General features: G+C 39.0%; 1 protein-coding gene and 1 long non-coding RNA gene across 4 annotated transcripts in view; one reads left to right on the forward strand and one right to left on the reverse strand.

Annotated features, from left to right (window-relative positions):
- The window catches only part of FLVCR1 (FLVCR choline and heme transporter 1), a 36434-nt gene extending 23880 nt beyond the window's left edge, over positions 1 to 12554 (reverse strand). The window contains exons 1-3 of one of the 3 annotated variants that reach the window (XM_073216951.1): positions 11179 to 12554; positions 8558 to 8702; positions 261 to 401 (exon numbers count right to left, since the gene is read on the reverse strand). In XM_073216951.1, the coding sequence (XP_073073052.1) occupies positions 261 to 401; positions 8558 to 8702; positions 11179 to 11916 (1024 nt within the window). In that variant the 5' untranslated portion in view covers positions 11917 to 12554. The remainder of the gene's footprint in view (positions 1 to 260; positions 402 to 8557; positions 8703 to 11178) is intronic. The other 2 variants (XM_017650866.3, XM_073216950.1) reach the window with 2 other exon arrangements.
- LOC140844478 (uncharacterized) overlaps positions 1 to 22210 on the forward strand; it is a 242596-nt gene that overhangs the window by 127538 nt on the left and 92848 nt on the right. The window lies entirely within an intron of this gene.

The following is a 22210-nucleotide window of genomic DNA, read 5'->3' on the forward strand; positions in this document are numbered from 1 at the left end:
AAAATATCTTAGAACTCTTGAAAGACGACAGCCCTTCTCTACTTGAGATTTAAAAAAATTTTTTAAACATATAAGAAAATCCATCCTGAAGTTTTAGCTTTTAGTTCAAAACTTAAGTTTATGATATGCAATTGTTATTTTTACAGCGTTAACAAACCTATCTCATTCATTAAATTTCAAACCATGAGATTAAATGAAAAGAATCTAGCATGCTTAAAGGTTTATACTGACAACAAAGAAAATGAAAGAAAACCACTTACCGTAAGTAATCAACAGAAGGACAAAAGGAATGTTTTTAAATAAGTTCCGTATTGATTTCTTATAGGAGTACTCTTCAGGGGGGCTGTCTTTGAGAACTGCTTGAGCCTGACTTGGTGGATACTGAGGTTTCTCTTTGAATGCTGGAAACACACAGGAAAGGGTAATTAAGTAAAGGTACCCTCCTTAGTGAGCAGAGAAACTCAGTTTAAGATTAAAGAAGTAGTACAAGGCCTCTCTAGGAGGCTCTTCATTGCCACTAATCTAAGTATAAAAAATAGTCTGCCATTTTCATCTCAGTCCTCTGAACTCAGTGACCTGGGCAACGTACAAAACAAGTGCAAAACCATCAATAGTAAACCACAGCCTTGCCCACTGAGTATTCTATTTCAGTCAAGCAAGATTAATGTTTTATTAAATTAAGTATTCCACAACTCTATTTCTAAATTTAGTTCAATTTGTAGTTAGAGGTAACACCAAATAGGAGCACACCAATATGTTATTTAGCTTTTAGAGGACAGACTTGAGTCAGTAACTATTTTTTCCTAAAATTTGATATAAAGTGTTATCACCTGATCCGGTCACATACACCTCTAGAAAAGGTATTCATGGGAGCAGAACTAGGAACTTCTTGCTGACCCACTCTAGCTGCACATGGAAAAGCTAAGAGTAGAGCTGAGAGACATGAAAATGTGATACATGTTTTCTGATGCTCTAAGTTCTAGCTGATACTTTAAGTCCCTTTCTAGGGAGTTAAGAGTCCACAGCTTTCTCAGCCACACATTTAGAGCCTGCCCGTTGCTGTGCAGGTGAGGATCTACAACTTCCTGCAACAGATGGCTAGGGAGAGATTTCTGAAGGGTTTGGCTAGTCAGAAGTCAAGACTACTTGACAGAAAAGCTGAACTGCTAAAATTTGGTACTTAGGAAATTAAAGTCTAGTTTTAGTATTGACTCAAAAATTTAAGCTAAGATGGATGGAAAATACTTCATTTCATTCAATCTAAGTGGTCTGATGTTGGCTCTCAATAATTTTGTCAATTTTCAACAGAAAGTTTTCATATAACCATGTCTGCCACTGTTACATGCCATTGTTTTTCTTTTTATTATTGTGGTAAGAACACAACATGAAATCTACCCTCTTAACAAGTTTTTAAGTGGATGATACAGAATTGTTAACTGTAGGTATGCTGTTGTATAGCAGGTCTCTAGAAATTACTTATCTCAGATGCTAATGATTAAAGGCATCTCAATTTCAGAGATTTCATGAAAAAAAATGTATACTTCACAATCAATAAAATACGGTAAATTCAAAAACCAGAAAGAAGGTAAATGGATTCAGAAAGAAGCAAAATATTTTCAAAAAGATTAGAATTTTTTCTTTCATTATCTTTTGTGAAAATGGTGGCTATTTCTTTCCTTCAACAACAAAGGCCTGCTTTGTAGTTTGAAACTGGGCTAGATCTGGCTGTCAACTGTAATTATGTACAAATTTTAAAATAGCACAGATTTTGAGATTCTGCCCAAGGCTCACTGAATCAGAACCTCCAGGAAAACCTGAGAGTTTGTAGTAAACACAAAACTCTCCAAATACGATCAATACCCAAACAGGTTTGAAAACTGCTATGAAAGAAAGAGAATGATCCTTAAAAACTTCCATATCATTATGCAATTCTCTAATTCTCCTGTTTGCTGCTAAAAACAAAAAAAATTAAAGTTCTTTGCTCACCAAAACATTGGTTAATTATGATGTAACTAAAACATCAAACTAAAACAGACTTCTACTTTTACAGGTCTCACAACTAATTCAAAAGGAGACATAACTCAGATATATATATATATATATTTTTTATATCGTTAATGTACAATTACTTGAACATTATGGTTACTAGACTCTCCCTATTATCAAGACATACCCCATTACAGTCATTGTCCATCAGCATAGTAAGATGCTATAGAATCATTACTTGTCTTCTCTGTATATACTGCCTTCCCCATGTCCTCACCCCCCTACATTATGTGTGCTAATAGTAATGCCCCATTTTCCCCTTTATCCGTCCCTTCCCACCCATCCGCCCCAGTCCCTTTCCCTTTGGTAACTGTTAGTCCATTCTTGGGTTCTGTGAGTCTGCAGCTGTTTTGTTCCTTCAGTTTTTTCTTTGTTGTTATACTCCACATATGAGTGAAATCATTTGATACTTGTCTTTCTCCGCCTGGCTTATTTCACTGAGCATAATACCCTCTAGCTCCATCCATGTTGTTGCAAATGGTAGGATTTGTTTTCTTTTTATGGCTGAATAATATTCCATTATGTATATGTACCACATCTTCTTTATCCATTCATCTACTGATGGACACTTAGGTTGCTTCCATTTCTTGGCTATTGTAAATAGTGCTGCAATAAACAAAGGAGTACATATGTCTTTTTCAAACTGGGCTGCTGCGTTCTTAGGGTAAATTCCTAAGAGTGGGATTCCTGGGTCAAATGGTATTTCTATTTTGAGTTTTTTGAGGAACCTCCATACTGCTTTCCACAATGGTTGAACTAGTTCACATTCCCACCAGCAGTGTAGGAGGGTTCCCCTTTCTCCACATCCTGGCCAACATTTGGTGTTGTTTGTCCTTTGGATGTTGGCAGATGTATTTACTTTTTAATATGCTTATTTGGAGGACTGTAGACATAAAATGTTTAAGATTTTGCAATTCCTCCTCTTCCTTTCACCCTATCTGTTCTTTCCGCTGTTGAGGATGTCTGTTGTCCTTTCCTGAAAGTCCCTTTGTGTCCTAGTTAAGTAAGATAAGAAGATTCCTCTTTTTATTAATATTGGTAATACAGAACTCACGCAGTTGTAAAACAAAATTTCCGAATGTAGAAACTATTGCTGCTTATTGGGCAGTCGTGGGTATTTAGGGAGTCTTAAGTTTTTAAGGTTTTTATTTACTATGATAAAATGAGTCTAAATAGCTCAGACCTGAACTCAAATGAGAAGTGAAAACAAATTCATACTAGTCTTTAACTCCTAGATTTATTTTCTGAAAACAAATGTCATCTTTTAGTTTCAGGTTGTCACCTTCCCTCTTGGACAAAATCAAGCCTGTATCTACAAGGTACACAATATAGTAAAGTTGGGCTTAAGTCTACTTAAGAGGTCCAAAGAAAAAGAGGAACTCAAAAAAAATCAGTTTTTTTTTATGCTGCATTTTTCCTCTCAAAGGATAAGTCATGGCTTTTTCTTTCTCCTTTGAAATTGAAAAACAGTAGCCTCCTACCTTCTTCTCTTCTCCCCACCAAAAACTTGTGCCAATAAAATAACTACTAAAGCAGTTATTCTCCACCCCTGGCAAAAGGCACATAAAGTAGCCCCGAGTATTTTGGGGCACCACATTCAAACTTTTTCTCCCATGATGAGTAAGTAGCAAATCTATTGTTTAGGACCACATCTACTTTTTGAAATTAGATTAAAACATTATCTTTTGTTTTCATTATGTGTCCCTGTATGATTCCAGCAGACATTATATATATTAACATATTACAAGACAAACATAGGTTTGAATTTAGGCTCTGCTTACATTACTGTATAACTCTGAAGAAGTCTACTCCTGTCTCTTGACTACAGTTTTCTCATCCATAAAATGGAAAGAACAAAGTTATGTTCTAAGGATTTATGCTGATAGTAAATACATTTGGTATTTATTAAGTGTTACTCAAAATACATTTGTCTTTCTGAGGAATACTTATTCTTTAAAAGCAGACTTTATCTCAGAGGCTTGAAATTCTTATAGACTAGTAAGTAAAATGTATTTTTTTTATACAATTATTTAAGGTATTACTGATACACACTCTTATGAAGACATTACTGATACCCACTCTTATGAAGGTTTCACATGAAAAACAGTGTGGGTACTACATTCACCCATATTATTGAGTCCCTGCCATACCACTTGCAGTCACTGCCCATCAGTGTAGTAAGATGCCAGTCACTACTTGTCTTCTCTGTGCTACACTGTCTTCCCCATGTGAACTAATCATGATACCCCTCAATCCCCTTCACCCTCCCTCCCCACCCTTCCCCTTTGGTAACCTCTAGTCTCTTTCTGGAGTTTGTGAGTGTGCTGCTGTTCTGCTCCTTCAATTATGCTTCGTTGTTATACTCCACAAATGAGGGAAATCATTTGGTACTTGTCCTTCTCCGCCTTGCTTATTTCACTGAGCACAATGTCCTCCAGTTCCATTCATGTTGCTGCAAATGGTAGGATTTGTTTCTTTCTTATGGCCGAATAGTATTCCATTGTGTATATGTGCCACATCTTCTTTATCCGTTTATCTATTAATGGACCCTTAGGTTGCTTCCATATCTTGGCTATTGTAAAAAGTGCTGCGATAAACACAGAGTTGCATATGTCTTTTTGAATCTGAGAACTTGTATTCTTTGGGTAAATTCCTAGGAGTGGAATTCCCAGGTCAAATGATATTTCTATTTTCAGTTTTTTGAGGAACCTCCATATTGCTTTCCACAATGGTTGAACTAGTTTACATTCCCACCAGCAGTTTAGGAGTGTTCCCCTTTCTCCGCATCCTCACCAGCATATGCTGTTCTTAGTCTTTTCAATGCTGGCCATCCTAACTGGTGTGAGGTGATATCTCATTGTGGTTTTAATTTGCATTTCCCTAATGATTAGTGATGTGGAACATCTTTTCATGTGTCTATTGGCCATATGAATTACTTCTTTGGAGAACTGTCGGTTCATATTTCTGCCCATTTTTTAATAGGGTTATTTGCCTTTTGGGTGTTGAGGTGGTGAGTTCTTTATATATTTTGGATGTTAACCCCTTGTCAGATATGTCATTTACAAATATATTCTCCCATACTGTAGGATGCCTTTTTGTTCTATTGATGGTGTCCTTTGCTGTACAGAAGCTTTTCAGCTTGATGTAGTCCCATTTGTTCATTTTTGCTTTTGAGTCCCTTGCCCGAGGAGATAGTTCAGGAAAAAAAGTTGCTCATGTTTATATTCAGGAGATTTTTGCCTATGTTGTCTTCTAAGAGTTTTATGATTTCATGACTTACATTCAGGTCTTTGATCCATTTTGAGTTTACTTTTGTGTATGGAGTTGGACAATAATCCATTTTCATTCTCTTACATGTAGCTGTCTAGTTTTGCCAACACCAGTTGTTGAAGAGGCTGTCATTTCCCCACTGTATATCCATGGCTCCTTTATCATATATTAATTGACCATATATACTTAGGTTTATATCTGGGCTCTCTATTGTTTTCCATTCATCTATGGGTCTGTTCTTGTGCCAGTACCAAATTGTTTTGATTACTGTGGCTTTGTGGTAGAGCTTGAAGTCGGGGAGTGTAGTACTCCCTGCTTTATTCTTCTGTCTCAGGATTGCTTTGGCTTTTCAGGGTCTTTTGTGGTTCCACATGAATTTAGAACTATTTGCTCTAGTTCGATGAAAAATGTCATTGGTGTTTTGATAGGGATTGCACTGAATCTGTAGAATACTTTAGACAGGATGGCCATTTTGACAACATTAATTCTTCCTGTAGTATGCCTTTAAACATGTTTGTGTATATCAAACAATCGAACGTTAGAGGTCACAATAGTGTTTCCCAGTAAGAATGGGGTATTAGAGTGAAATTCAGTGGAACATCTGGGTTAATTCCTAAAAAATGCTTGGTGGACTATACTGATATGTGAGCTCTGTGGGAGTGATGGGATTACACACCATGATGCTGCAAGCCAGTATTTTAGGAAGCCTGCTGACCACCAATTTAGTATATGTCACATTGCTGAGAAGCTCAGCAAAGAACTAAATTACTTTGTAAGATTTGATTGGGCTTCCAAAGTACAGGTAACCCTTGGACACAGGTTTGAACTGCATGGGTTCACTCATAAGCAGCTTCTTTTCAATAAATATATTGGGAAAAAATTTTGTAAATTTGTGACAGTCTGAAAAAACATTTTCTCCTTTATTTTAAGGATATAGCATATAACATAAAAATATATGTTAATTGACTATTTATGTTATCAGTAGGACTTCTGGTCAACAGTATGCTACTAGTAGTTAAGTTCTAGGGGAGTCAAAAGTTATATACAGATTTTCGACTACATGGGGGTCAATACCCCTATTCCACTCACTTTCAAGGGTCAACTGTATTTGTGGATAGAGTTTAGAGGGAAGTAGGATTGTCTCTTAGTAACTGAGGACCTTTAAGTAAGAATTTTTTAAATGATCCATATTTTCCTCAACAATAAATATTTGGGTATAAGGAAAACAGGGAAAGTTTTAATTTAAATGTCACAATTTTCACTCTAAGACTTTCATATCACAACTGTATATTATCTTCCTTTTATACTATATTTGGTATCACATGATAAAGGTTACAGGGCACCAAGCAAAACTTGACAATGAGCCCTTTTTTTCCTATTCCATTTCCATTCCATTTTTCTCCATTCTTCACAACCCTGTCCATTTCCATTTCCACTGTTTACTCAGGCCATGAGTACCTAAATAAGTAATTATGTACACGAATAGCTCTTTTAATTTCTCAAGTAACCCAGGGTAATATGTCAATGGCCACATGTATTATTCATTTTTTTGTCCACCTCCTTTGACAAATAACATATATAAAGCATCTCATATATATGTTTAAACATATTGTGTCATATATGTCATTTCATATCTATAGATACCTTATATTCAATTATTCTCTCACTTCTTCCAAAGAGACAAGCAAGTGAAGACAATAAAAAAAGGAAAACCAGAATTTATGTGAAGATACTTAAACAACCAAAGGGAAGACGATTTTATATTTTAATAACCCGTATTGCTAAATGAAGGTCCATTTATGCAAAATGTATGTAAATAACATTTAATACTTTACTAGCAAATCAAAAATGGCTATCAGAAAAACATACTTAAGGGTTTGTTTTTAAAAAATACAGATTTCTTTTAAACATTTGTTAAACTGCTTAAGTAGTACAGGCATAATTTGTCCTTTTTCAGTAGTCTGCACACAGCAATATGCCACTCACTAATTGAAACACAAAAACCAATCATAAGTAGATTGGACATAGCATCTTACTATGCTGATGGACAGTGACTGTAATGGGGTATGTGGTGGGGACTTGATAATGGGGGGAATCTAGCAACCACAATGTTACTCATCTAAGTGTGTATTAATGAAACCAAAAAAGAAAAATAATAAGTCGATTGGACATGTCTGAATACTTTATGTGCTACTAAGAGAATATTTTGTTTATTACCTTAAGGGAAGTTAAACTGAGCTTCCTACATTGGATCCTGCAGTCTCTATCGAAATACTTCAATCTTCAGCATATATTTCTTTAAGAACTAAGGATTTAATATCTGGAGGTTTTAACACCTGGATTTTTCATTATTGTGATAGCCATGTTCTGTAGAAATTAATACATAAGTCTAATAACTCCAGCTATAGTGCAATTTAACTGTAAATTTTAGTTAATGGCCTTTCAACTTTAAAGTTCCTTTCCTCTCCATGTTAATTTACAATATACTGAGAGGCTAAAGAGCAATATTGTAGTCATTTTAGCAGGTATATTACTTAAATGAACATTACCTATTCTTTTCCCTTCAAACAAAATTGTTTCCCATTAAGAACAAACTTTAAAAAGCAGACCTTCCCAGACCTTCTTCCAAACTGGTGATGGCTGCTTGGAGCTGATCTGACTGACTGCTTCAACAGACAGGCCCAGGCAGGACTCAGTGACGAATGGTGGCGGCTTTGCTCGAGGGGCCTAACAAGCAGATAGTTGCCAGTTTGAAATTTGCTGAACAGCTTGCTGCTGCCCAGGATCATTCACTCGTCAACATTTTCAGATCCGGTTAATTGTTACATTAGGGATCCTTGGAAGGGTTATCAGAAAAAGGAAGGTCGTAGCCTATTTGTACCATTTCAAAGCATGACAAGAACTTGCTCCTGGCTAGGTCAGATGCAGAACATGAGGAATGCACAAAGAGGAAGCAGGTAATATGTTTGAAATCAGCCGTTATCAGGGAAGAAAAGTTAGTAGAGAGATAAATGAAATGAATTAGTCTTCAAAGCCTTTATAATATTACAATAAGTAGAGTGGGACATAATACATCCCTAGGGTTGTAGCATTCATTACCTGAATAAGAAGGTGAATGGCAAGAGTGAAACAAGCAAATGGCATTTGAGATACCATCAAAAAAATCAGGGTTGGTTATTTTTTATTTTCATGTTTTTCATGCATTTATCTAATTTAGCATTAGAAAAAATAATTCACTTACCAATTACTGTTAAAATAAATAAAAGTGAGGCAACAGCTGATGTTCCATAAAACATGGTACTGATATTACAAGCCAGAAGATCTGTGTTATTCTGCGTGTTGGGCACTAAAACTGGTGGTAGCAAAAAGCCAACTGCAGTTCCAAGCTGTAAAATAAACACTCCTGTTAATAGCTATTATTGTAAGAGAAAAAGAGTACATACTGGCAATTATACAACAGTAAGAAGAGAGCTAGTGTATGTAAGGTGCTTTTGTAAACTCTGAAGCACCATGTTCTGATGTCTTTTTACTATTGTAAAGGGGAACTGCTGACAAATGTCTTCCCTATTTAACATTTGCTGAGATCCTACTACCTAAGTGATGCTGCTCTAAAGTTGTATAAGATGCAGTCCTTACCCTTTAGATGCTTACACATCAAACATGTGTTAAAAAAATGTGTTGCAAAATAAGGCTGAGAAAAGACAACCTATAGACTGGGAGAAAATATATACAAATCATGTATATGATAAGAATGTACTATCCAGAATATATAGAGAACTCTTAAAACTCAACCACAAAAAGACAAATATCCAATTCTAAAATGGGCCAAGGACTTGAACACACATTTCTCCAAAGATATGAGTGTCCAACAAACACATGAAAAAATGTTCAACATCATTAGTCATTAGGGAAATGCAAGTCAAAACCACAATGAGATACTATTTCATACCTACCGAGATGCCTATTAAAAAAAAGGAGAATATAACAAATGTTGGCAAGATGTGGAGAAACTGGAACTCTTGTACACTGCTAGTGAGATTGTAAAATAGTACAGCCACTGTGGAAAACAAGTTGGCAGTTCCTTAAAAAGTTAAACATAGAATTACCAAATGACCTAACAATTCCACTCCTAGGTATATATCCCCAAAAAACTGAAGACATATTCAAACAAATATTGACTGTTGAACATGAATATTCAGAGCAGCCCTACACACCATAGCGAAACAACTCAAGTGGATAAACAAAATGCTGTATATCCATATAATGAGATATTACTTAGCCACAAAGACAATGAAGTACTGATACATGCTACAGCATGGACTAACTTTGAAAACATGCTAAGTGAAAGAAGCCAGATGCAAAAGGTCACATATTGTTTGATTCCATTTATATCAAGTATCTAGAAGAGGTAAATCCACAGAGAGAAAGTACATCAGTGGTTGTTAAGGGATAGAGGGAGGGGGAATGAGGTGCAACTTCTGAATGGGTATTGGGCCTTTTTTGAGGGGGGATGAAAATGTTTTAGAACTAGATAGAGGTAATGGCTGCACAACATGGTGGACATACTAAAGGCCACTGAGCTGTGCACTTTAAAATGGTTAATTTTATGTTACGTGAACTTCACCTCAGTAAGAAAAAAGTAAGGCAGAATATGATAATCACAACATGAGAAATAAAATCAACGTATTAAAGGAGCCTCAATGCAGATATCAGATTCTTCGGGGGAATGGAGGTGAAGAGGAAGGCCCCACCCAGCACAGGTATCAAAAAGGAGGCTGAGGCAGAGATAGTTACATTTAGCAAATATTTTAATTGCTCCTTTATAAAAAGCTGGGTAGAAACAACTAAGCAGATAATTATAAGAGAGTGTGAGAATACTGTGATGGAGAGGCAGGGAAAGATGATATAATTTATTACCCAAACAAGAATAGCATTCAAAGTGAAAGGAATTCCATGAGTAATTAGGGATTTTAAATAAATCTGATTGTGATCTTGAAACAAGTGTTAGACTGGAAGTAAGAAAGTAACATTATTTTGTAACATAACTACAGTAATATATGTATAGAGAAAGTGAAATTTTGGTATTATAGACTTCTATATAGATTCTCAAGCTGAATGAACACTCAGTACAATTTACATAAACTATCATAGAATGCCTGTATGCAAAATTTAAGTTACAAGAATCAGTCTGCAATTAAAACATTCTACCTAGTAATGTTACTGAAATATTAATGGAATTTGAACTTATGCTGTTAAGAAAGACTAGGAAGAACCTTAACGGATACTTGGCAAAATAAACTAAATTTTTACAATGGATTCCATGACCTGTGACCTATCTTGCATTTTCTTATTGTTAAAAATTGGTAATTGGGCTCAGTAATGTTGTGAGGTCTCTATCACTAGAACACTTAATTAGCATTTATAAGTGTGTTATGTACCACTCTGATGACTGCTAATATATAACATAAAACAGGATCTGTTCACAATGACCACTCAAAATGAGGACAAACTTCCCAGAATATAACACCTTCCCTTTGCAAAGAATACACTGGGGTGATACAACATCTACTTGCCTCATTCATTGACAAATTTTCTATGATGTTAGGCATATATGGGCCAATTCAGGTACTTATTTTATAGGTAATTCTCAAAGCAAGATGACAAGGTGGTCACTTTACAGTGGTTTTTAAAGTTCTATCTTTACAGATAAACCAAAAACCCTCTTTAATCCCAGGTGGCCTCATCTCATCTCTCTTATTTAAAGACAAAGGCCTCCTAAGGGTCCACCATATGCTCAGCTTACATGGCCTATGACTTCATCTGGTCCTTTAAGGATCGGATTTTCATCACCCTAGTCCTTACCTGATTGCCCAGTACGGCGGTGGCACAAGCTGTGGACACCTCCTTGGGCCCAAACCACACCGAGGCGATGCGAGACGGTAAGCCCAGGATGAACACCTGGGCCACGGAGCACAGGCACTGGCCCAGCATGGTGACCCAGAACAGATGCTGCTGCACGCTGCCGCACTTGACCCAGGCGCCCAGGCAGTTGAGGCCGGAACCCAGCAGCGCGGTGAGCCGCAGGCCTCCGGTGTCCAGCAGCCAGGTGGCCGGGAAGATGAGGGGCACGTAGGCCAGCATGTACACCATGGACAGCCAGTCGATGTGCAGCGAGGAGACGCCGTAGAAGCCCTCGAACACGTTGCTGATGATACTGTACTGGATCCACTGAAAGGCGTTCACCAGCGAGTACAGGCTGAAGATAAGGAGCACCACGAAGCGCCGCGTGGAGAGCGCCGTCCGCGGCCCCGGCCTGTCCTCGGCCCCCGGGGTCTCCTCCCCGGGGCCCGTGGGCAGCAGGCGGGCCTGTGTCTCCTCCTCCGGGGCCGGCGGAGTCTGCGGCCTGCCCACGGCTCCCGAGGCGGCCGCTCGGCCGTCCCGAGGGACTCCGTTCCCGACCAGGCAGCAGGCTTTGGGCCCGTTCTGCGGCTCGGCGCTCACCCTTCCGGCGGGCGCCTCCCCGGGGACCGGAAGGTATCCTTTCGCAGGAGAGGGCCCGGGCGCCACGGCTGCCCCCTCCTCAGCGTCCGCCCGCGCCATGTCCTCGGGCTCCCCGGCGCCGCCTCGCGTACCCGCCTTCCGCTCCGGCCTCGCAGCCCCGGCCCAGCACCCGACGCCCTCCCGGCTCCCCACACCCAATCCCTTGGCCCACCGCTCATGCGACCCCCTCCCCGCCGAGCGAGCCCGGGTGTGAGCCGAAAACAGCGCGTAGCCGGAGCCCGCGGGCGACGTAGCCGTGCCCTCCCGCCGAAGGGCCGCAGCTACCCGGCGCCAGGCCCCGCCCCGAGGGCGCACGTCCACTTGAAGTGACGGCCGGCAGCCAATCAGAGGGCGCCTTCGCCCGGCAACGGGGGCGTGGGAGAAACGCGGGAGACAGAGAAACAAGCATCACCTTCTCCACCAGGAGGGGCAGCCAGAGGTGCAACACTCAAGCCAAGGGCGAATTTGGTCTTTCGCCCCAGCACAGCTGTCAGTCCAGATCGGACCTGGCTTCAGAGCAGACAGGACCACTTTTATAAATTCGTGCTATCTGAGCAGAGGAAAAACAGAAAGCGTTCCAATCCAAATAATCTGCTGTCGTGAAGTTGGAATCTCCCCACCCTCATGCTGCGGAAAATGATGCGAGTGACACGTCTTGTGCCAGAGCAGACCCTGTCGCTGCACATTCTCCCTTCAGCCAACCTCTGGAATTAGTATTTACTGGACAGGCACATTCGCCTGAGTTCAGCAGGTTCCGGGTACCAAGGCTGGTTTGAGCGATAGGGGCCAGTCACTGTTGAAGGCTCTGGGGAATTAAAAAATGAGACATGGTCCCTGCTCTCAAGAGTGCATGTTGCCTTATGAGGCTTCCTGGACTAGAGAAAAAAATGCCAGTCCTGCTACTTCTTGGAAAACTAAATGTGAAAAAACAAAGAAAGGACTCCATATTCATTATTAAAGTGAAATTGAAACCAGGGGTATCTCACTATAGATTTAATCTTTAAAAAGGCCATTGTCTAGAACCCTAAAACCCTGTACACCTTTTTATTGCCTTTTAACATTATTATTTTGGTCATGTACAAAAATATATCAGATATCTCTCAGTACAGGTGAAATGCTACATAATTTTAAACTTGAGGAATATGTGCGTTTTAATTTCTTCCTTGGTCACCCTACATAAATTGCCACATGCCCGTGTCCTACTTTCCTGCTTTATTTCTCTTCTTAGCACTCACTGCTGTCTAAAACATCGTGTATTTTACTTTTCTTCCATTATTTTCTCCCTCCCCACTAGAATGTAAGGTCCATGAGGGCAGGGCAGATAGTTTTATTGCTTTTTGCAGCTGTTGTTTTATTATGAAAACCTGAAACAATACCTTGCACACAGTAGGCGTTCAATAAATATTGACTGAATGACTGCAGCTAGTGAACATTGATCACTATTGAATATTTTTAATAATTACTTTGTAAGTGAATCCATTTCTTTAAAAATAAACTTGTAAACTACCCTGCAAACGTGATTGATAAACATTGACTCAAATATTTTAGATTACTGAGCTATGTTTTCTGAACGAACAAATCACAAATGTGGAATCCAAGGACTTCAGTCTTAGTTTAGAAGTTTATTTTATGGATTTTTAAAAAATGAACTGATGGCATTGCTTGATATTCAGCACGATTTACAGTTCAATATTCAGAGGCTTTTTTTTATGCCTTCATGTAGACCAAGAAACCTTGTACATAGCTCACGAAAAGGCTGTTCAGAAAGAGAATCCAATGGGTAGAATTTAAAAGGACTTCCTTTGCTTGCCCCAATCATACCTCCATTGCTGATGTTCACAATAAACATTCAGGTATCTGCAAACTTTCCACCCCCTTCTAGAAACCAGAAACTGGCAAATTACATTAGGCCTCATTTCTTCACGGGGGGGGGGGGGGGGGGGTGGGGGGGGAGGGTTGGAGATTGTCTTCTGTTAGATCTGCAAGATAACTTTCCTCTCCACACAGAGGCAGCTTCCTGAATGTAATCCGGCCGGGCAGCCATTCTTTTCGATTGTGTAGGCTCCTTCTGTTTAGAAAGCATTTGTCTTCTCTATGTCCTTAGCAAGAAAGATTGGCTTGGGGGTTCTCTGGGCATCCTGGATACCAGTCAGCATCTAATTTCCCTCCACATTTTTACTAGATGGCACTTATCCTACACTTGCTCATATTGTCCTTCGCCTTCCCTGCACATGGTAAAGTTCTTACCTGATGCTATCACCATCTGCATGGAGCATACCACCAAGGGGGTCTAGATCCTGGATTTGAACCCCAACCTCAGCATTCACTAGCTTTGCAAACTTGGGCATGTTACATAGCTGCTCTATAATAGTACATGCTTCAGAGGATTGCTATGTTAAGGACTAAATAAAGGAATGATGGCTGGCATGGTTTAGGCATTCTTAGTTACACTTACTAAGGTAGTCTACTATAGAGGTTAAGAGTCCAGACTCTAGATTCAATTGACCTGAATTCAAATCCTAGCTCGCTCTTACTAGCTGCATGACTTGGGACAGGTTACTCTCTGCCTCTGCAACTGGAAAATGAGGACAATATTCTTCAGAAATTGTTTCAGAAATAAATGGCTAATAAATATAAAACACTTAAACAGTGCCTCAATAAATGTTACCCAAAGCCATTATTATCAACCCATATCTTTCCTCAAAGTCCTATCTTCTCTTTGTTCTCATATCTTCTTTGATTTGGCCCATCTTGTCTATTTAACGTGCTTGGATTGTCCCAGAGTTACTCCAAGCTCTTTCAGACTGAACTTATGATTGTAAAGCCTCTCTGTGGAAGGTGCTCTGAGGATATTCCTATAAAGGTGCACATAGTGGCATATACTAAATACCCTTGGCCTAGCAAGAGGTAGATTTCTTTTCGTCAGAGTCTAGACAACAGATGAGGCCTACGGGAGACCAGACAGATTGTGGATAAGATTCCCAGAGTCCATAGAAAATTCAGCTATGTGAGATCTAAGATTTCTTCCCACTTTTTCCATGATTTATAAAAAGTAAAGTAACATATTTCCAGTGAAGAGTAGACAAAATTCATATGCATACTTCAACAAAGTTCCAAAAAGAATGGAATACAGAAAGGGTAAAATTCAGCAGTATCTCTTTGTACTATCATTCTACATCTCTCAACCTTGCCTCCTCTTTCTTGAAATGTCTCTTGGTAGATATTAACTAATTTGGGCATGAGTCATACTTTATATCATACATTTGGACATGTATCATGACGTGAACCTTAACCTCTGTCAGAGAGGACAGTCCTGGGGTCATCACTTGGCTGGGAGTCAAGATGAGATTGAGCTATATTGTGTGTGTGGACTGCCAAGTCTGAGAGAGATGTGAATAAGTAACAGTTTGGCGATATGAGATCTGAATGGCATCCAGGAACCAAGGTCCAGGAACCAAGGTTATTAGGAGTGATGTGGCTGTTCCAGAGCAAAGGTTTCCTGCAATCTAAGAGGTAAGATACAAGCCAGAACAATGCCACCAGATGTAAAATCCATAACGTATCATGGCAAGGTGGGCATATTTTAGCAGCCTTGCTTCCATTTGCACCACTATTACCAGGCTTTGTCCACTCGAATGCCCAAGGCTGTGCTATTCTACTCTGTGGAAAGGTTAAGTTGAGAATGAAGGGGTGGAGGAAGAAATCAGAATCCTCCCATGCATAATGTTTCCCCACTGAGGTGCTTTATTTGTATGTACATATTATATTCATAGGAAAAGAATCCCAGGATTTTCCCTTTGGTGTAATTTTGTCTTGCTTCCTCTAGGTCCACCATGCCAGCTGAGTCTGTCAGTACAATGAAACCAAACTGATGGGCTGCCAGCAGATTATTCTGCCATTGTTCTAGGTCTTTGAATTGCACATCAAATCTGGGACTGATTACTCCACATTTGTTTAAAATTGTGAAGTTCACAATTTTCCCAGGTCTGTGATCATCACTGACTTCAAATTCACCAATGTAACTGATGTAACTGCACTTCTACATCAGTTAGAAACCAGACAGTGATTCTGCATCATGGCCTAATAAGAAACTTGGCATTTGGGTCTCTTTTTTGGCATTGTTGATGTTCTCGAGACCATTCTTATCATTGCAGTGGAATGCAAAGATGGCCGGAGTCACGTGTACATTTTTGGCAAATGTGCTAGGAATTGAATTCTGCAGTGTGCATAGCCTCCTGTCCTAAAACACTTCCAGGGATTTGTTAAATCAGGTCCTGCTTTTCCTGTCTGACTGAAAATTTGCCTATTGATTTAAGTATAGCTAATGTTAAATCACAAATATGTTGTCCATATTATGTCTTGTTCCTATTCCTTTCGGCATGACTTAATTTATCAGATTAGCTAATTGGTGTGTTGGTTTTTAAAGATGATAAGATTTAGAGTGACAAATTTAAAGATGAGGGAGCAAGATAACCTGGGATTTCTATTCACACGTTTCCCTTGGCTGCTCCTCAACTCCCAGCTATTGTTATTTGAGTTAATTTTGTTTTCTAATGTTGAAGGAGGATTTTGTACTTTAGGGAAAAAAAAGAGAAAGAAAAACATGGTTGCTTTTGTTTAAATCAATATCTGATTTATTAAAGTTGGTAACTTAAAATGTTTTATTTTAGAAAGTCCTTGAGCTTATTATTCACTTTGTGATTGAAGATAAATCTTTTGATTTAAAAATACATGTAGAAGTGTCTGTTTTAACATTATTTACTTGATTAATATTCAATTAACTTACAACTCTCACAAATTGCAAGTTCTTCTGAACGTTTTAAAACTGTTTAAGTACATACATTTATATTCCCCTAGTGGTTCTGAAATATAACGTCTGATTTTCTGAAGCTATTCAAACCCCTACTGATGCTGACTTGCAAACAGTGATAAGCTGAGACCAGCATGCACAGACTTATGAGAGATGACTGAGCACATTTCTTTCCAACTTCAGCTTCAGTGACATCTCGTTGGTAGCTCAGATTTGGCTATAATGGAAGTATTTATATAATGGAAGTTGACAAATGCTGCATCTACCAGGTCACAACTGCTAAAAACAAATAAATCATCCAAAGCATTTAAAACATTGCTTGCAAATTTAGTAAGTCTGAAGTGTTTGATTAAAACACATTTTCTTAAACAGTGAAATACTGTTTTCAAGGAGACTATTTAGAGCTGTGATATAATAGAGAATATGTATATCAGTTTCTGCTCCCTGGTCCTGGCACAGAGTTCCTAAAACCCTTGTATTTCCTAAGTGATAAGAGCATTAGAGGCATCTTTTGTTCTGATATTTAGTCTTTCACCGCTTTCACCGCAGTTCCTGACCCAGAGTTCCTAAATCCCTTGGAGTTTTCTGATTGAAAGCCGTGTCTGTTGTTCTAATGAGATACTCTTGGTGTTCCCGGCTGGGGGCTGGTCACCAGAAAGACCAAACCATGATTACAAGCTTAGAATTTTCAGCTCCACCCTCTATTCTCCGGAGAGGAGAGAGGGGCTGGAAATGCAGGTAGCGACTGATCATGCCTACATGATGAAGCCGCCATAAAATCACAAAAGCATGGGGTTCAGAGAGTTTATGGGTTCTCATGGTGCTCCCAGAGAGGGCACAGAAGCTCTTTGCCCCGCCCCACATGCCTTGCCTTACTCATCTCTTCCATTTGGATATTGATCTACATCCTTTAGCATATCCTTTTATAATAAGCTCATACACACTAAGTAAACTATTTTCCTGAGCCTGTGAGCCTCTGTAGCAAATTAATTGAACCTGAGGAGGGGGTCATGGGAATCTACAACTTACAGCCAGTCAATCAGCCAGAAGCACAGGTGACAACCTGGACTTGTAATTGGCATCTGATATAGGGGGAGGCACTGTTTTATGAGACTAAGTCCTTAATCTGTGGGATCTCATGTCATCTCCAGGTAGATAGTGTCAGAATTGGATTAAAATTGTAGACACCCAGCTGGTGTTGCAGAATTCTTGGTGTCAGAAAAACTCCCACACACCTGATGTTAGAAGTGTTGTACAATAGTGGCAGAAGAGTAAGGGAGAAGCACACAGGAAAAGAGTGAGTTTTTGCCTACAAAAATTTTCAAATAAAATACTACACGTGGAATAACAATTAAACACATTAAAATTCCAAGTCTAGTGAATCAGATTCTCTAATATACTAGAGTCTCTTAAATGTTCAAACATTTAGAAGAAAACACACAACTGATAATTATGATTATAAAAATATTACCAAAAATATTGTGACATTATAATTTTCTTCATTTTCTTGTAAAGTTATTTACCAAACCAAGAGAAGAGATTCAGTATCTCAGTTTGATTGAGTTTATGACCAGAGGTCCTAGGTAGGGACACAAGACTTGAGATTCGTACAGTAGTACCAGTATCCCCTTATCTGTGGTTTCACTTTCCATGGTTTCAATTATCCACAGTCAACCCTGGTCTGGAATCAGATGATCCTCCTGCTGTTGTATCATCAGAAGGTCAGTAGTAGCCTAATGCTACATCACAGTCCCTATCTCATTTACTCATCATATGGGCATTTTATCATGTCATATCATCACAAGAAGGGTGAATATAATACATTAAGATATTTTGAGAGAGATTACATTCACATAACTCATATTACAGTATATTGTTATAATGTTCTATTTTGTTATTAGTTATTGTTAATCTCTTACTGTGCTTAATTTATAAATGATACTTTAACATAAGTAGGTATCTATAGGAAACAACATAATGTATATAGTGTATATATATATATATATATATGTATATGTATATAATGTATATACTATCTGTGGTTTCAATCATCCATTGGGGATCTTGGAAAGTACTCCCCCTTGCATAAGGGGGAGATTACTATATTTCCAAGCTGATTCCTCTGAAGTCACAAGGTAGCACAAAGAGCCCTTTTTTGAAGTACTAGCAATAAAAAACCCACACCTCTGGCAAAGTTATTTCATGAGTTTTAATTGCATAACTGAATTGATGGAAACTTGCGTTATCTCTCCTCAACTCCTAGGGGTTGATCCAGGTTTTTCAGAATCTGATACTTACACATTTCCAGGATCTCTTTAAGAAACTGACATCAAAATTAAGATACAAAATTAGGTACAAGACCTTCAAGGAAACCCAGAAGTTTAAACCATATGGTAAGTCTGCCTCTGCTGACCTCTCCTACCTATTGGCAATTAACATCTTCATTGCCTAATTTGCACTAAGATGGTTGTGCAACTCCTTTGCATGTTTCCTTTTGAACCACTGCTCTGAAATTCATTTATGAAACCTTGATTGGACCAACAGCTGCTTCCCTACTGGTAGGAAATAAAACAGGGAGAGAGGAAAAAGATTGTGTTTCAGACTAGAAAGCTCAATGAAATGGCAAAGTGACAAGGACACTTTCCACCAGAGGTGAAGGTCAGTGAGTTCTTGTCTTTATGGTGAAAAAGAATTTAGACACAAAATGCAATAGGTTTGTGCAGCAAGAAAGTGAAAATAGTACACACTGAGATGGGAGTGTGGGCAACCTCAGAAAGGAGGTATGCTTAAGGGTTTAGGGTTTGGAGTTTTAGAGTGCCTTTTGGGTAGGGGTCAGCATAAGGCATGATGTATACAGGTGATTAATGATCCCCTTGAAGTTTTGTCTTAAGAGTAGAGTTATTTAGAGGACTGGATTGATTCAGATCTTGGCATACTTTACCCAGGTTGCTTTGTTTACTCTCTGGAGGTCTGTCTCTAATCCTGGTTATAATGTATAATGTCACTTAATTGATTAAGGCAAGTGGAATAAGAAGAACAGCATATAGATTAAGTTAAAGAATAAACTGGGCATTTTTTGCAGGCTAAATAGATTTTACAATGGCCTGACTCTTATACCATAACCCTGCTCAATGTCACCTTGACTATACCAGCCAGTAAAGTTTAGGAGGGGCAAAGGGAAACAAAACAAAGGGAGAGGAGGAGGAGACTTCAGATAGTGAAAAAAAAGGCGTTTGGTTGGGAGTGGGAATGGCATTTGGGGGGAACTGGTCTGCTGCAATGGAAGAAAAGTAGTCTTGGGCTAGATTGTGCAAGGCCTTGACTTTCTAGCCTTGTAGCTAGAAAATAATGCCCAATAAATATTCAGTTAATGAATTAATTAATGAATATTATTAGTCAAGATTCTGACTCTGATCCCCCTGCTGATAACCAAATACAATTCTAGTCACCATTCTGATATGTGGGTTTTCTGCCCAACACCAACGAATTCTCTGACACCATCTGAGTGTCCTACAATTCAACTCAGTTCTGACGCTATCTGGAGATATCGTCAGATCCCACAGGTTAAGGACTCAGTTCTACCAGACTGTCTCCACTTCAGACTCCAGTGGCAAGTCCAAGTTGTCATCTGCGCTTCTGACCAAACAGCTATAGATCAAGGTTCTCACAACACTTTCTTTGGGTTCAATTAACTTGCTAGAGTGGCTCACAGAACTCAGAAAGCATTTTAGTTGCTAGATTACTGGTTAATTTAAATGGCTGTAACTCGGGAACAACCAGATGAAAGAGATACATAGGGCAAGGTATGTGGGAGGATACGGAGATTCAAGGTCTTCTCCAGGTACACCCCACCCTTGAATCTCCACATGCTTTCCAACCCAGAAGCTCTCTAAAATCCCTTCTTTTGTGTTTCTATGGAGGCTTCATTCATGATTGATGAAATCACTGGCCATTGGTGCTTGATTCGATCTCCAGTCCCTCTCCCCTTTCCAGAGTTGGAGTGGAATATGGGAGGTGGGAGTGAAAGTTCCAATCCTCTAATCACAGAGTTGGAGTACCCTGGCAATCAGCCCCATCTTCAGATGCTTTCTGAAAGTCCCTGATTAACACAACAAGAAACATTGTTATCACTCCCATCACAGAAAATTTCAAAGGTTTTTGGAGCTCTGTGCCAAAAATGGGGATGAAGACCAAATATGCATTACTACAAATCACAATACCGCAGTACATAATAGTAGATACTAGCTCCCATATCAAGACTAATTCCTGATCTCCAGGCTTGGGGTGTGAGGTTGCTGATATATCATCCTATTGTTCAGGACTGGTGAAGAAGCTGGGTGTGGCTAAGGGTGCAGACTGGACATAATACCGTTAGCTGAGGAGAACTGGCAGAACAGAGAAGAAATTGGGTTCATTTGGTTCCTCCAGTATGCCATGTTCATGTTTACCATGCAGTCTTTCTCATGATCTGCTAAGAAATGTTCTCCATTTTAATTTAGCCAAAGCCTATCAATCCTTTATGGTCCAGGTCACCTCAATCCCCACCTCCTTCCTTAGTCTATTACCATGACTGGAGACCCTAAGCCCTCTCCATCTTCTGATCCCGTAGCATCCTTACAGCCACTCACCAAACTCTTCCTGGCAATATTACATAGCTTTTCCTTTGCATATTTTATTCCTTATCTAGATTTGAGTTTCTTCAAGCCAGGACTGGATCTTTTATCTTACTTTGTAACACTCTCACGACCTAAGAAAGCTTTTGCATGGCAGTTCATGCCATACACAATCACTTGCGTCTAACTTAGAAAATGCTTGAAGGTTATACATATATACATATAGTGACTAATAGTAGAAATAATAATAATGGCCAGCCCTATTTCTGCAAAATTTTTTATTTTAATTTATATCACAAGATGTCCTTTCTCAATATGAAATGTAACTAACCACAGTTTAAATTCAATTTTACATAGTTGTCCATAAACATGCATGCCTGGTATAGTATCCTACAATGTTAGAGTGGCAATAAAGGAAGCCCTTGGTAACGTTTTAAGTGGGTAGCTTTTGGGTATGGGAAGCATCCCCCTTTCCCTCTTACTTCTTTTCATTGGTCCAATAATTAAACTGACAGAAGACAGCTTAACACAAGAACAAAATTTTAATTACATATATACAGGGAATCCACATAAACATGAGAGATTCCAAAGACAGTCAAAATAAGGTATATATCTCATCCCAAATTAAGGAGAGGTGGGTAGGGTCTGGAGCTTCAAAGGGAGGGCAGGCAATTCACAGGAAGATGAAAAAGAGTAAATGTTTAGTAAACAAATGTTTGCCGAGCCATCATGAAATGGTAGGACACAGAGAAAAATTTCACCAGACTTTGCTATGTTCCTCCCTATCTACCACCTCTCGTTCATATTATAATGTAGTTACTCATAATGATACCCCTCTTCCTGGAGCAGGTCCTCTATCTTAAATTCTTTTAGGCAATAAGGGGTATCAAAATGAGTAAAGGAAACCTCATCAGAAATGGAGTGGCAAAGC

The sequence above is a fragment of the Manis javanica genome, chromosome 11 (genome assembly GCF_040802235.1).
Source record: "Manis javanica isolate MJ-LG chromosome 11, MJ_LKY, whole genome shotgun sequence".
Lineage (NCBI taxonomy): Eukaryota > Metazoa > Chordata > Mammalia > Pholidota > Manidae > Manis > Manis javanica.